This window comes from Corylus avellana, chromosome 7 (assembly GCF_965113065.1).
Source record: "Corylus avellana chromosome 7, dhCorAvel1.hap1.2, whole genome shotgun sequence".
Lineage (NCBI taxonomy): Eukaryota > Viridiplantae > Streptophyta > Magnoliopsida > Fagales > Betulaceae > Corylus > Corylus avellana.
This window is the reverse complement of record NC_142496.1, coordinates 5,802,334-5,819,009: the sequence shown is the minus strand read 5'-3', so window position 1 is coordinate 5,819,009 and position 16,676 is coordinate 5,802,334. Positions and strand designations below refer to the sequence as shown.

The window sequence follows — 16,676 nt, the reverse complement described above, 5'->3', positions numbered from 1 at the left end:
GCTCTAGGCGACATAGCCTTTGCCTACTCATTTTCTGTCATCCTTATTGAAATTCAGTTATTTTTTTCACTTAAATTACATAGATAGATTAATAAAAAAAATAAAATCTAAAAAATTTAGAGAAAACTTCACTTACCCCTCGATGGTTAAGCATTTTGCAATCCTACCTTCAATGTTTAAAAATTTGTGATTTCTCGTACGCACCAAACACCGTAAAATGTTTTCTAAGAAATTATTTTTCAAAAAAATATTTTTTGCTGAAAACATTTTTCGATGAAAAACATTCTACGTCAAAACAAATGAGGCCTAAAAGTAGAAATCAAATCGGTCACCAACCCACGAAATCCTCTACCGTTGATCTTGCTAAATCGAAATGCCCAATCTTGGCCCTGAAATCAACATTCAAGAGAACAAACTCTATATTTGGGAGGAGGGGGTTGCGTTGGTGGGCTTGATTTGTGGGAGTTATGGCCGGGTTTGTACCCACTGGGGTGGATGGGTGGAAGAGCTTCATAAAATAAGTAGACATTTTGTCAAATTTGGAGGGGGCACGCAATAGGAGAACCCTCAAAAGGCCTAAAATGCATCACGCTCCTTCAAAACGGGTAGAACCACAACCTAACTTTTAGCTCCATCAAGAATATAGTCTCAAGACGGGTTGAGCAGGCACACCATAAGATGACCCTAGAAATGGCTGCAATGCGTATCAATCCCTTAAGACGATTAAACTATAACCTAACTTTATCATTTATGAGGACATAGTCTCAAGACGGGTTGAGCCACAACCTAGTAGTAAGAAGCTGGTGAATAAGGACTAATGGGCATTGGTGTTGTCAGCTTAACATCGCATTTGTAGAGATTCAAAATCCCACCTCTTATTCTTTGATTGGTAATTTTAAAAGTTACACCAAAAAAATTAGAGTGTGAGAATCAAAGTAGAAGTGTGAGCAGTATAATCATCCTCCCCAAACCAAACCACATGGGAATATTTGGTGGCAAACCACTGTGAGGTTAAGCCACTTTACACTTTATTTAAGTCAGTCCTTCGTAAATTCGTTTTCTTCGACCTAAAATAAATTCTGATGAAACAAATATATTGTTTAAAATATCTTTATAAACATTGAATCAAAATTTAAAAACTGACTTCAAATTTAAAGGGAAAAAAAAATTGAATTCCATCTACATGGAAAAAGCAGAAAAAGTAGGTCATTCATCGTATATAGATATGACATTTAATTCTTAGAAGTTGCAAGCGTCTACAATTATCTAAATCCAAAAATCCAAATTCAAGTCCATTCTTTTTCGTTGGATCAAGTGAGTCATATTCTATTACTGATCCATTTAGTGTAATTAGTTTATGTGGGCTTGGTAACAAATAAGTTGTGAGGAGTATTTTAGAGTTTTTTCAAAATACTTATAATTATGATTTTCCTATAAATATATTATGTTATAACCTTAAATCATTGAATAGTAAAATATAGCCGCACTCTCTCTTGTGGATGTAGGTACATTGTCGAACCACGTAAATCTATGTTTCGACTCTTTCTTGATCTCTCTCTTTTTCGAATTCCATATTGTTCATTATTGTTGTACACAGTAACAATACTTTTAAATAAAAAAAAATCAAGATTATGACACATCATTAATCCTAGCATAAAAATAAAAATGTAAACACCCCCCCCCCCCCCCCTCACCTTTTCAATTCTTCTGCCAAGGAGTGATTTGACTATTCAATTAGTTTATTTTATGAGTAATCAAACCACCCTAAACTATTTTTAGGTGATTAGAACAACTCAATTAGCTATTTTAGAATTGATCAGCTAACCTTAAAACACGGGGGATGACCTAGTCATCTCATGAGATGTTTTGAAAGTGGGCTCAACACCCAAATAGACTTGGATTGATCCAATTGTCAATAGTTCATGAGCTATTTTAGAGTAATGAGCCACCGTATACAACTGTTTTGGGGTTGATCCAATTGTATGGAAGTGGTCACCACCGTCTAAAGAGCATCAGCAGGTTGGCAAAAGGTTCAATATTAACTATATTTAGCTAATTTGAATCGTTTTTCACGTCCAACAGATTATGCTCTGGTAATGCAAAATAGACTTTAAGCTATAGTAATTCGCAACATCTTAAGAATTGCTGTAGTACAATACAGGAATATTTTATTCCTTTTCACCTTTACTTTTCGTTGCATCGTCTACACTTTTATTGCTTCTTGCCCCATCTCATCTCTTTTTTTTTTTTTTTTTTTTCTCCTTCTGCATCCGCCATTAAAGGAGAGACAGAGAAGAGGGTGTGCCAGGTAAAGGCGGAATAGGATCATCTCTGATTCATAATAGATTGGAGGGAGTTCAGTTCATAGCTGAAATTTTTTTTTAGAAATCTTAAAGCCACAAATGAGACACATATCCTACTAACAAAAAATAATAATAAAATATTATTTAAGATAAAAAAATAAATAAATCAAATAATAAAACAATAAAGAGTGGTTGGCCACCCATTTTGGATATAGATGGTAGCCAAACCATTCCCAACGGCTAAATGAGTTTTTTTTTTTTTTTTTGGCCCTCTAGACCACCCCCAAGGGCCATGGCCACCCAAACTGGTCTAGGGTGGCCGAAGCCACCCCATGGCCCAGCGGGGATGGTCTAACAACTCTCAAGGATCAAATGAAATTTTTTGTTTTTTAGTTTAGCCGTTGGGGGTGGCCAAACCACCCCCATGGGCCATGGGGTGGTCAAAGCCATTCCATGCCAACGGAAGTGGCTGCCCACCCCTTATTTTTTAAAAAAATATATATATTTAATTTTTTAAGTATAAATAATATTTATATTAATGGGACGGGTGTCCTATTTATGACCCTAGGATCTCTCTAAAGATATATTGGCCATTAACTAAATATTCTCCAATCCAAAATAGAACTGAAGATGATCCTATTCGGCAAAGGCAGAGGTACTAACAGCATCAGATACACAATCATCCAGAAAAAACTATTATCCATTGCAACAAGACAAACCCTAAAGTGACCCAAATTGAAGAGGGACAAATGTAAGAATTTCCGTTCCGCACTGGAATGGATCTGTTCTCTACAGAATTTCCGTTTGATAAAAGTGTTGGGAGTCCAGAGCAGGTCTGTGTTCTCCTCCACCCTTACCATGGTGTTTTGATAAGAGTCTAGGCAAAAATATAATTAAAAATAATAATAATATTTAAAAATAAAATAAAATAAAATAGAGAAAGATAATAGATAATTTGTTGGAGTGCGTAACAAAAGAGTAATTTTCCTCACTCTCACTTTCTCACATTCATTTCTCCACACTCATGCGCTAGTAGATTAAAATTCAATAAAGACTTATCACAAATTATTCATATAAAAAAAGTAAAAGTTAAAATGAACAACTGAATTTTTTTTATTAGATATTTTACATTAATTCAATTATAGTTTTAAAAGCAATATATGAAGGTGAGGAAATGGCTATGGAAGGTGAGAATAGGGTGTATATGTGGGAAGATATTAACCGCCTACATCCACTATCTATAACTACATACGTGTATATTAGGGATCTAAAAAAAAAAACTAAGAAACTGGAACCGAAACTAGGAAAGGAACCGGTTTTGAAATCGGTTGGAAAACCGGGTAACCGAGTACCCAAGTTTCGATTCTAGTTTTTGGCACCCAGTTATAACTGGGTAGCAGAGTGCATATATATATATATATATATATATGCGGCTTAAGTGGACAGTGGCCCTTTGCCTTGCGTTGGGCCACTGTCCACTGAAGCCAAAAATGGCCATACTGAACCAAAAATTGTCCCACTTTTTCTTTTTTTTTTTTTTCTCCTTAACAATTGTTACACTTGCTCTTTAACAATTGTCCCACATTGCTCAAAATATAGAACCGTCAGGCTTGTTTTTCTATAAAAGGGAAACATATTCTCTCCTTCTAAATCCAACTCCAAGCCACTCGTTGAGCCCAAAGAGCCCAAAATACATAAATTTTGGGCCAAAATACAAATTTCTGGCCCTCCAACCAGCTAAGCTTGTTATTTTTTATAAAAAAAAACAAACCGGTTACCCGGTTTTGAAACCAGTACTTAAAATAAAAATAGCGGATACGAACCGCATGAACTAAAAACAAAATGCCTATGCAGATGAGGCTAACTGCATCGGCATATTCTACCTAGTGTGTAGCACTATTCCTATAGAAAAAACAATACTTAAAATAGTGCATATTTTTTATTAGATCTTTTTACATGATTCCCGAGATAAAGGTTAACGAAATTTCAGCCATCATCTTTCAACTTTACTTTTTTATTTATTTATTTGTTTTTTTTTTTTTTTTTCTCTCATTCTTTTATGGAGGAAAACTAAACCAACTGATAAAGTAAAGGGGAAATTTCAGAAAGCCCCCTGAACTTCCAGCCAATTTGAAAAATTCTCCCTGAATTTTCAAAACTCTCATTTAGGCCCCCTGAACTTTGGTTTTCTCTCACTTTGGACCATTTTAACATTAAACTACGTCGTTTTGTATCCTAAAATTAAACACCTACCCATCCCAAAACGACGTAGTTTAATGTTAAAAGGGTCCAAAATGAGAGAAAACCAAAGTTCAGGGGGCCTAAATGAGAGTTTTGAAAATTCAGGGGGAATTTTTCAAATTGGCTGGAAGTTCAGGGGGGCTTTCTGAAGTTTCCCCTAAAGTAAACAAAACTACTTTTTCTTCGATATAAAAATATATTTTATAATAACTGGTTTTTTTATTATTTAAATATTATTTCTTTATAAAATATATGTTTTTTACCTACTCTCATTTTTTTTTTTTATAAAATTTCAACCTAATCTCTAATTAAAAACAAAAAATAAAAGAGCAGAGAAAACAAAAATATTTATATTAAAATAATATATAGAAAAAAACTTTTGATTCCCTAATTACTGAGAATATAATGAGAGTAAATTTTTATAATTTTTTTAAATTTTTTCTATATATATATATATATAAAAGATGTGCTGCTAATACTCTAATTAAAGGATTGTTAAAGATTGCATTTTATTTTATGAATCTAAAAGAATCTATTTAAGATTAAGTTTTAAAAGTTTAAAAATACTTTTAATATTTAAAAAATTTATTTAATAAAAAAATTAAAAATGTTTTTAAGAATTTAAAAAACTTAAAAATAATAAAAATAAAATACTTTTTTTCTTTTTTTTTTAACAAAAATTTAAAAATAAAACTTTTACTTATAAATTCATTTTAACTTAAAAGCTTTATTTCTTAAACTCAATTTCAAACGTAATTAAAATCATGCTCTAAGTTGAGTTGAGAACATAGAACTGATAGAAGCTCCGAGAACACGTTGCTCCACTTGCCACGTACAGAGGCCTTCTTCCTTTTCAAGTATTTGTTTATTAGAGTCTAACAAAAAGACTGTTTATTTATTAACAAATCTTTGAGACCTCCACCATTCTTTATTCATTTACTGAACTGCTATTTTTTAGCAAAGACTTTCTTGACATTATGCTTTTTCAAAATAAAATATAATACCAACTTTGACAGCTAATCCATCGGATTCCCATACCACCTCTCACATTTAATATTTCACAGGAAAATTCGCCAGAAAGAGAAATTTTCCCTCGAAACAAGCAATAGATAATCCACAAGAGGAAAAATGGAACAAAAAGCAAGTGAGATTTTCCATCTCCATGTAGCTAAAATTTTCAGATTTAGCAGAAGTCCAAGAGTTATTAAAAAAAAAAAAAAAATCCAAACCATAATCTATAGTGCTAACGATCAGAGATTCATCTCAGATTCGAATTAGACGACGACGAGGAAGAAAATGAAACGATAACACCTGTATAAATGCGAAACGTTCCATGACTGTAGATCCCGAAATCTACGGCGCGGGCACGGGCGCAGAGCCATTGCTGTTGCCGTTTTTGTTGGTGTTGGTCATCATCTGCTCGAATTCCTCGAAATTGACGTTTCCGTCTCCGTCGGAGTCGACTGAGCGGATCATGCGGTGACAGTCTTCGATGGAGCAATTCATACCGAGTCGGCTGAGCACGAGATGGAGCTCGGAGGCCGAGATCAGGCCGTTGTTATCCTGATCGTAGAGCCCGAAGGCTTCGCGGAGCTCCGACGCACCGCCGTCCTCGGCGCCGGAGCGGCAGAAGGCCGCGAACTCCGGGAGCGAGATGAAGCCGTCGTGGTCGGAGTCTAGCTCGTTCATTATGTTTCGGAGCTCGTCTTCGTTGGAGAATGTAGATCCGAGCGATTCAAGGACGGCTCCGAGCTCCGACACGGAGATCCTCCCGTCGCCGTTGGCGTCGAAGCGCTTGAATACCTTCTCCACCTCGTCCATGTTCTGAAGGTAGACCGACTGCTTCTTTTGGCTCGGGTTCGGGCTTGAGTTCGTTGCCATGGTAGTTATGGTTGTTTCTTTTTCTTTATCTCTTTTTTTCTCGTTTTTCGCTTTTATAGCCAGATATGGCTGGGTTCGTTTCGATCACTCATTCTCATATTTATAGACTACCGACTACCGAGGAAGAAGAGAGAGATAAGGATCTGGGAGAGGTGAACAGGACGATGGGGACCCGCTAATTCCGTGTTGGAAATGTGAAGACACGTGTCTGTCCCACGCGGCTTCCACACGGTTCACTTATTGGCTTTTCTTTAGCGGCCGGTCAAACATCAATCATTTTAGACTATATTTTAAATAATAATATATAATTGATGCTGATATGATAAATATTAAATTATTATTAAAAATATATTAAACTATGTAATTTTCAAAACATAAATTATTGTTTTTACTCTACCGTCCTTTCATTCTCCCATTTTGCAAAATTACTATCAAATTTTACAAAATATAAACAAATAATAAGTCATTTTTGTGTTCTTTTGTGTAACTTCAATAGAACAAGAAAAAATTCAGTTTCAAAAATTTCAGATTTAGGTAATTTATTTTTTATTTAAGGATCATTGTTTTGTCACGTATCACATTATTAATAAAATAATAAAATAATAAATATTAATTATTTTATTAGTAATAGGATACGTGGCAAAATAATGATCATTTTAAGAAAAATGAACGGTATAGATCTGAAATTTCAAAAACTGAAATTTTCCTAAGATTTTTTTTTTTTTTTTTTTTTTGAAAAATCAATATGATATCATTCATAGAAAAGTCAAGAGCACAAAAACTCTTACAATCAAGATCCAAGCCGAAGTTAATAGATCAAAGCCAAAGTTCAAAGATTACACATCATAGAGGGTAATAACAAACAGATCTTATATTGAAGTCCAAACTATGACGCTAAACATCCATTAACCCATGACTAATCTTCAGTTGTAACAGCAGATCTGTTATAGGCAAACAATCTAATGTATAGGTAACTCTTACTCCTCGACCTTGGAATTAAAAAAAAACTCATGCCGACACTCATCCTCCCCGACCTAAAGGCCAGAATACCGTTCACATCCACAACCACAAAGGTTTGGACCAAATCATAAGGCGAGCAGATCAAGAGAGAACAGAGCCTTACTACAAGCAGGCGGAAATACAAGCAAAATAGACGAACATGAAAAAAACAACAAGAAAACAGCAAGACAACACAACACAATATAACCAAAATACAAAGAAAAGTAAATCAACCGAAAAAACATTAAAAAAAAAAAAGGAGCACGCTTGGAGAAAGTCGGCAGCCGAAGGAAAAGCCGATAGCGTGCTTGCCGGACACCGAAGTGAAGGAGGCGTTGGAAGATCGAAGCGGTAGGGGACACGTTAAGAGACCCTGCAGAGGATTGTCGATGGCAAAGCAGCGCAGAGGAGATCGGTGGCACACTCAAAAAACTAGGGGGAAGTTTAAGTAAATTAGTGTGCCAAAACAAACACCTAGCAAAAAAAATTAAAAAAATTAAAAAATTAAAAAAAAAATAGAAAAGAAAGAAAGAAAAACAAATAGAAAAGAAAGATAGATCGAGGAAGAGAGGGGGGAGGGAATTGGGGAAGGGAGGGGGGAAGGATCAGAGAAGAGAGGGGGGAAACGAATTAGGGAAGACGGGGAGGGGGGAACTGTGTGGCGCTGCCTCTTGTGCTCTGCTAGGGTTTTTTGCCTTTCCTTTTTTCCTCAACAATGATTTCTTCTTTAAGAATTTCAGTAAAATCAGATCGAACTTCAATAATAATATGACTTTTTAAGCCATTATTACACTTATAATTAATTATTATTAAATTTTGATTAAATATTAATTTTAAAAATTATCTTATTCTTAGAATGACAAAAAAAAAAAAAAAACTTTTAAAATTACTCGAGTAGAGTATATGATGTTGGATGAACTAGTTCAATTACTATTTAAAAAAAAAAAAATATTTGAAGAGTATAATTATATTTTTATAGTTGTTTATTAAAATAAACCGCTGACATGAATTAAAAATGTGTTTATATTCAAGCCTTAAAATCCATTAAATTTAAAACTAAAGTCTTGAATTTCAATAACGAAAAAATAAATAAATAAATAAAAACTAGAGTCTTAAATTTAAAGCGAAGAAAAGCACCAAAAATTTGGGAAAGATAGATTACAGTTCATTGAGGTAGGAATCTAGGAGAGAGTAGTCATTGGATTTTTCTTTCTAATAAGGGCTAATCCAAATGTTACTACATTATTATGTTTAATTATCATATTGTACAATAACAATATGATATTAGTATGATATTAAAACATTTCTCTTTAACTACTCATATTTAAAAGTCCTTTAAATATCTTTTTTTTTTTTTTTTAAGGGATAATTATCTTTTGCCCCCATAAACTACATTGCCTTGGCACTTTCCCCCCCCCCCCCCCCCCAATGAACAATCAACTATGACTTCTAACCCCATCAAACTATCATCTTATAACAAAAAGGCCAATTAAGTTAGTTAAATGAGTTAAAATTGACCGTCAACGGTCATGTGCAAGTCATGTGCAATTTTAAAAAAAAATTCTTCCACTTTTGCCCTCACTTCAGACCTAAAAAATGGCGTTTATACTTTCTTAAACCTTAATCCAACAAATGAAAACAATTTAAAATGAGGGTAAAAGTGAAAGAAAAAAATTTTAAAATGGCACATGACTTGCATATGACCGTTGACCATCAATTTTAATCCATTTGACCGACGGAATGTGCATTTTTATCATAAGATGGTAGTTTGATGGGGTCAGGTGTCATAATTAGTAGTTTATGAAAAAAAAAGTGCCAAAGTGTTGTAATTTATAGGATAAAAGGTAATTATTATTATTATTATTATTTTTATTCAACCCAATAAAATAAGATGACGTGTAAGTATATATGTATCATTTTCTTCTCCCTTTTTTTTTGAAAAAAAAAAAAAAACATGATTGATGTAAGAGTTCAGCCAATACGACGAGATAGAAAATGTACCATTACTTGTAAAATTTCGATGTAGACATCATTTTATTTCCAGAAACGTGGTCGGCGGAAAAGTAGCCAAGACTTTTACCTTAAAAAAAACAAAAAAAACAAAAAAGGCTGAAAAAGCCAAGGCCATGGATATGAGATAAATGAGAAGGAAAGCTGGTGGTGTCTTCGTGAAAAGCTTTTCTTTACGCGCTTCAGGAAAGTGTTTTTGGGTTATTCACTTATTCTTGGACCCCCATCGTATATGGTAGTGCTGTCGACTCAAGTACAAGGTCCGCTCGTATGACAACATATATTCGGATCCTATTTTGTAACAGTTTAGTTTGGGGCCCATTTGTGAATGTTGGCCACGTAAGCCTGTTACACGTGGGGAGGAGGCATGGCTTCCAAGCCTTCCATCTTCTTCCTCTCTACCGCTTTCCCCTCCAGCCTCCTTCACAGCCATGCCGAACCACCTCTTCAGCCTCACTCCCAACAGGCGTTTTGCTCTCCGATTTGACTTGAAGATTTGATCTTAGCTTTTCCAAGCCGAGTCTGTCATCTTCCATCACTCCACCACCGCCGCCCTCCTCCGTCGATGTAGTTGTTTTTTTGGTTTTCAGTAATTTTTTATTTTTTTCTATATTTTGTTGCTTTTTATTTTTTATTTTTTTAATGTTTTTCGAGGGATTAGTTTCCAGGTGTCTTTGTGTTCTGATATTCTTATTCTATCGGAGATCGGTACTCCTCTGCGACTGCGACAGATCTTTTTCCCAAACCTTCGGTGCCTTTCATTTGCTGGCATCCGTTTGGGGTGCCTAGTCAATTTATTCCTTGTGTAGAAAGGACATTACAACCAGAGTGTAACTTGGTAGGGTACATTAAGAAAATTGGTAGATTGGGGAGATACTGCAAATTGCTTTGTAGACTAAGGGAGCTAAGTGTAGCTTTTCAAAAAAATAAATAAATAAATAACTGTCTTCCTCAAGAAAAAGCCCAAGACACTTCCACAGAAGGGTGTAGCCGACACCAGGGATAGTACATTACAAAAAAAGGATTATTTATTAACATAGGTTTACTGACGTGTCAGGCTGTTTGACACGTTAATAAATCCTTCTGATGGGGCAATCCTGACGTGTTTCAGTCGTGAAGAATATGGATGTTAGGAATTTACAATTTCTGACATGCTAAATATGGCACATCAAAAATTCTTGACGTGCTAGATCCAACACATCAAAAAATACTGATGTGTTGGATTTAACACGTCAGGAAAATTTTCTGACGTGTCAAATTCTGACACGTCAGTAAATTTTTTTAATTAAAAAAAAATCCAGAAAAAAATTAAAAAAAAAAATTAATTTTTTTAATAATTTTAAATTTCCTGACGTACCAAAATTGACATATCAGGAAATTTAAAATTATTAAAAAAATTATTTTTCTTTTTTAAAAATTTTTTCTGGATTTTTTTTTTCAATTAAAAATATTTTTTTAGTCTGAAACAGTACGTTTCTTCTTCCCCCCAGCTCTCTCCCTGCTGCCTTCTTCCTTCCTCCATTTGCACTCTCTCTCTCTCTCTCTCTCTCTCTCTCCTTTCCTCCATTTGCACACTCTCTCTCTCTCTCTCTTCTTTCCTCCATTTTCAAAAACTCAAACCCAAAAAATCTTCAAAAAATCAAAAACCCAAATAAAAAAAAAAAAATTTATCCTTCTTCCTTCTTCGATCTTCTTCTCTTCAAATCAAAAATCAAAAATCTCTCAAATCAAATCAAAATAAACCAAATCAGAGCTTCTTCAAATCAAAAATCTCTCTTCTTGGATCCTCTTCTCTTCTCCTTTTTTTTTTTTTTTTTTTTTGTATGCTTCTTCGATCTTCTGATCTTCTTCTTCTTCTTCTTCTTCTTCTTTTTTTTTTTTTTTTTTTTTTTTTTTTTTTTGGATCTTCTCTTCTCCTTTTGTTTTTTTTTTTTCTTCTTGATCTGCCTTTTTTCTAGCAGCCGTGCAGAGAGAGTGAGAGAGAAGAGGGAGATTGAGAGAGATTGAGAGAGAAGAGAGAGATTAAGAGAGAAAACAAAATTGAAATTAAATAAGAAAAGTAGATATCGGGAAATAATAAATAATAAAAGAGAAAAAGAAGAGGGAAAATTAAATTGAATGTCCCGCTTTTTTGTTTTTTGACGTGCTAGTTTTAGCACGTCAGAAATTAGTTTTGACACGTCAATAAATGCTGACGTGCCAAATCAACACGTCAAAAATTTACAATATATATATATATACCTAATATTTTTTTTTTAAAAAAAAGTAAAAATAAAAATACTGACATGCGAAATTAGCACGTCAGTAATTTATAATATTATATATATATATATAAACCAGATAAAAAAAAAAAAAAAAAAAATAGAAGGTAAATGCGATATGGGCCATGCTGGCCTTCCAAGGCACATCCTGACGTGCCTATATATAAAGAAAAAAGAAAAAAAATAAAATAAAATAAAAATAAAAGAAATTCTGACGTGCCACGTATGGCACGTCATAAATTCTTGACGTGCCACATTTAGCACGTCAAGAATTCCTGACGTGCCAAATTAATTCCTTTTAACATTTTTTTTTTTAATTTTTATTTTTTATAAATCATGTTTATTTTATATTATATATGTATAAACATTATATTTATTGACATGTCAATAAATTATTGACGTGTCATTTTAACACATCAATAAATTATTGACGTTGCAAACTGACACGTCAAAAATTATTGACGTGTCAAAGTAACACGTCAATATTTACTGACGTGTTTAATTTGGACACTTCAGTAAATATTAAATTATTATGTTATTTAAATAAAAACTTTTAAAATAAAATTGAATTCAAATTTACTGACGTGTTAGATAGTGACATGTCAGTAAATCCTGACGTGTTATATTCAACACGTCAGTAAATGTTGACGTGCCACTTTTGGCACGTCAAAAAAAAAATTGTTGACGTGCCAGTTTTGGCATGTCAACATTTACTGACGTGGCAAAAAAATGGAACTGTTTGACACGTCACAAAATTGCCTTTTTTTGTAGTGTCTAGGAAGTGGTTCAAGAAGAGCATGGAGATCTTGGGGATCAAAGTATTTGTGTCCATGAAATATAACTTTTGAGGATTTGTACATAGGATCAAGAATAGCCCAATGCAATCACATGAATGGCTTATATCTAGGGCTCCGTTTGTTTTGACGTAAAATGCATTTGGTTGGAAAATATTATTGAAAAATGATTTTTCGTCAAACATTTTACGGTATTTGGCGTGTAGAGAAAATCACAATTTTATATATATATATATATTCATTAAATCATACTAAGCTCTAAATTACAAAAATGTCCCGACCAAGTCTTAAAGGTGCCCTAACCGATTTCCATAGGGACCCCACTACGGCTTGCCCGAACCCCGCCTAGACCTTATCGACTATCGAGACCCGCTGGGATCAACCTAGGACCCCGCCAAGGTTGTGTACAGAAAATCATGTTAAACCCAACATGGACATTTTCGTAATTTAGAGTTTAATATGATTTTTTGTACACACCAAATACCGGAAAAAATGTTTTTCGTGAAAATGTTTTCTGCTGAAAATGTTTTATGTTGAAAACATTTTCCGACGTTGGGGACTCGACCGAGACTTGCCTGATTTTTCGTACATGCCAAATACCGAAAAATATTTTCTATTAAATCATTTTCCAAGAAAATGTTTTCCACGAAAATATTTTCCGATGTCTGGTCCAAGCAGGGTACTGGGCGGGTACTAGTAGGTTCTTAGACAAGTCCTGAGGGAGTCCCGGTAAGGTCCAAGGCAGGTCTGATTGGACCCCAGCCAAGTTCTAGTCAAGTCCCGGCGGGGCCCTCGGCAGGTCTCACCCAGGTCCTAGGCAAGTCCTGGCTAGGTCCCAGGTAGGTTTGAGCGGGTCCCGTGCAAGTCTTGGGCGAGACCCGAGCAGGTCCGTTCAGGTCCCGGTCAACACCCAACGGGTTCCCAAGCGAGTCCCGACGAGGTCGGGTCTCGGGCAGGTCGCAGTCAAGTCTCGGCACTGTCCTATGCAGGTCTTCACAGGGTCCTTCGATTTGAAAATGAGATGCTCAAACTCGAAAAAAATGGTTTATAGTTTTCAAAAACAGAAACTATTTTCTGAAAATTAAAGAAGAATTTTCGGTCAAAGAGAAAATATTTTTCATTGACTATTATTACTCTATATTGTACCGAACACCCAAAAATACGAAAAATATTTGCCAAAAATCATTTTAAAGTGAAATAAACGAAGCATAAGTTAAGCCCAAAAGGGTTGAACAGGAAAGAACACCTCCTTATCAAGTATTTCTGTCTGTTTGCATATTCAAGCTTTCCAAAAGCCATAATAATAATAATATCTATTCAAATGTCAGAAAAGCATGGGAAGAAAAAAGCATCTCCAAGTAGGCATAGAGAAAGGGGACAAACCTCACAAAAAGGACAAGTAGATCGAGAGCAGAGGGCATAAGAAATAAACAAGATAAACGACTTAGAGCGTTAAAAAAGAGAAATATTTGGTTTTCATTTTCTACTCATCTTTTGTTCATCTCCATACAAGAGATTGATAAATCTATTATTTAATATCTGGGGCTACATATGAATCCCACAAATTCAATGATTGATTTGAAAAAGAGATGGACAAGAGATAGATAAAAAAATGAATGTGTAATTCATCTCCTTAAAAAATAATCCAACTTCATTCCCATGGTTTAACATCAATTTGTCAGGTGGCCGAGTATTTTTTTTTTTTTTAATCAAATAAGGAAAAATGGGTTACAAGGGATCAAACAACAAAATCAAAAGGGTGGACACCCCAACAACAAAGCCCAAACGGAAAGTGCAACAAAGATATATGGACAGTAATAGATACTGCGAATAGTCCAAAATGACCAAACAGTAGGCAATGGTTTCATCTGTGGTCCTCCCAAAGAAAACATAACAAGCAGGACCTTTTCTAGGGCCGCACAAGGCTATTCTAAAATGCATAAGAACTCAATAAAGAGTCTCATATGGTAAAGGCAACAATCACTGTTAAATGATTGTTGCAAGGCCATGACTGTAGAGATCCGAGAAGAAGCCGTTGATGGATGACCACCAGCAACAAAAAACTCTCCCACAAGATCAATACACATCAGTATAGGGAGATTGTAAAATAAGAAATACAGCAAAACCAAACAAAAAGTAAAAAAAATACAGGAAAACAAAAGAAATACTACAACAGAAAAACAACCACACAAAGTAGATGCACCAATTGATGAGAGGCAGATGGACAAGATTGGGCGGCCGCGAGGGATGAGGATGACAGGCTGGGAGGTGAGGGCTGTGGACGACGGGTTGGGCGGTGCTGTGATACTTGAGAAGTCGTGGATGGCAGAAGGCATGGCTGACCGGCGACGGTAGTGAGAAAAGGCGATGGGCGGCGCTGCTACACAAGAAAAAGGAAAAAAGAACAAAAAATCCCAACAAACCAGCAATGAAACATGAAAGAAAATGGAGGGGGGGGGGGAGAAAGGAAAATGCAAAGCCTTTCCCTCCTCCCCGGAAAGGCCGCACGAGGCAGAGGAAAAAACCTCACTAAGGAGGTAGCTAGGGTTTATTATTCAGAGCTTCTCTCTCTAAAACAAGAGAGAGAAGCGTTTTGATTTGAATCTCATTCAGGTGGCCGAGTTGGTTCTTCTCAATCCAAAGTATAATCAGTGTTAGAAATAAAATGGAATAGTTGTTATAAATCTGGATGTATTCCAACTTCAATTTGAATTTGATGGATTTGATATAGGATTCAAACATTAGTCATTTTTGCCTGGTGAAAAATGGTGGAGCTTCTACGAAGACCTCAAAATAAAATTACTGGCCGAGACGAATTTTTGATGGAGTGTGTTCTTGGTTGGAGAGAAAGATAAATGAAAAAGAGCAAAGAGAAAAATTGATGGGTTAGCGATCAATGTCAACCCACATGCAGTGTGACACTGTTCACCAATGCATGGAAAATGCATTTTGAATTTTTATTTTTTTAGCATAATTTGATGGAGAAGGTTTTTGGAGGAATGGTTAACCATTTTAACTAAAAAATTAAAGTGGCTAAGCCATTAGAGATACTCTAAGGGGAGTGGCTCCCTTGGATGATACAAGTAGTACACAAATTTTGAAGTTAATTGTCACCTAACCTTAAACGAAAAAACTATTAATCAGAAAAATTAGCAGTTCTGCCCGACATTGCCATACTCACAAATTTGAGTAAGCATTGCACACCTCAATGAGACCAAAATGAATGCTAACTGAGATGTTCTAAATTAAGGCTTCGTTTGTTTTGCTGTAAAATGATTTCTGTCGGAATACAACAGAAAATATTTTCTTGAAAAATGATTTCCTCAAAAACATTTTACGATGTTTAGCATGTACGGAAAATCACAAATTTTTTATTTTTTTATTTTTATATAGATTTTCATTAAATCATATTAAACTATAAATTTACGAGCAAGTCTCGGGACCCCGCCAGGACCTACCTAGGACTTGACCGGGACTCACCCGGGACCTGCCCGAGACTTGACCGGAACCTACCCGAGAATTGACTGGGACCCGCCCAGGACCCTGTCGGGACTCGCCCCAAGACCCGACCAGACTTGCCCGGGACTTGACCGAGACTGTAACATCCCCAGCCCGTTAAGGCTGAGTTTACCACTTTTCTTCTTTTACAACAAAAGTTCTTGCAAAGATCTATAAGGTCTATCAGAGTGCTTGATTTTAAAGGATACGATAAATATATATAACATCATTCAAAAGATTTTATTACAAGCGAAATTAGAAAACATTAAACTTTAGTTGCGGAATATCATATTATTACAATCACTGATATGAAAAGACTTTGAAAAATTAATAAATATTCCCATCCCCATTCCGGCCTCCTATTCCAGCGTCCTTTCTACCTGAAAACAAGAAATAAAACTGAATGAGCCCAAAGGGGGCCCAGCAAGTAAAATGCACAACCATAAATAGTTTTACTCCTTGTTCTCAGTTTTGAAAATTGTTTTCATAATTAAATATACATCCAGCCATAATAATAATGTATGTACGGTTGCATCTTCCGTAGCATATACGTACTATTACATCTAATATTAGATCATCGTCATAAATCATCTTTATAAATCATCATCATAATGCATCGCTATAAATCATCATTGTAAATCATCATAGTATATCATCATTGAAAATCATCATAGTAAATCATCGTTGAA

At 35.0% G+C, this 16,676-nt stretch overlaps 1 protein-coding gene across 1 annotated transcript; it reads right to left on the bottom strand.

Annotated features, from left to right (window-relative positions):
• Positions 1-5,673: 5,673 nt before the first annotated feature.
• LOC132184646 (putative calcium-binding protein CML27) lies at positions 5,674-6,525 on the bottom strand. The gene has a single exon (XM_059598361.2). The coding sequence runs from the start codon at positions 6,423-6,425 to the stop codon at positions 5,898-5,900; it is 528 nt and encodes a 175-aa protein (XP_059454344.2). The 5' UTR covers positions 6,426-6,525; the 3' UTR covers positions 5,674-5,897.
• Positions 6,526-16,676: the final 10,151 nt, after the last annotated feature.

Excerpts from the sequence above, each read along its gene's own strand:
- LOC132184646 (XM_059598361.2), bottom strand. The coding sequence starts at position 6,425 with ATGGCAACGAACTCAAGCCCGAACCCGAGCCAAAAGAAGCAGTCGGTC.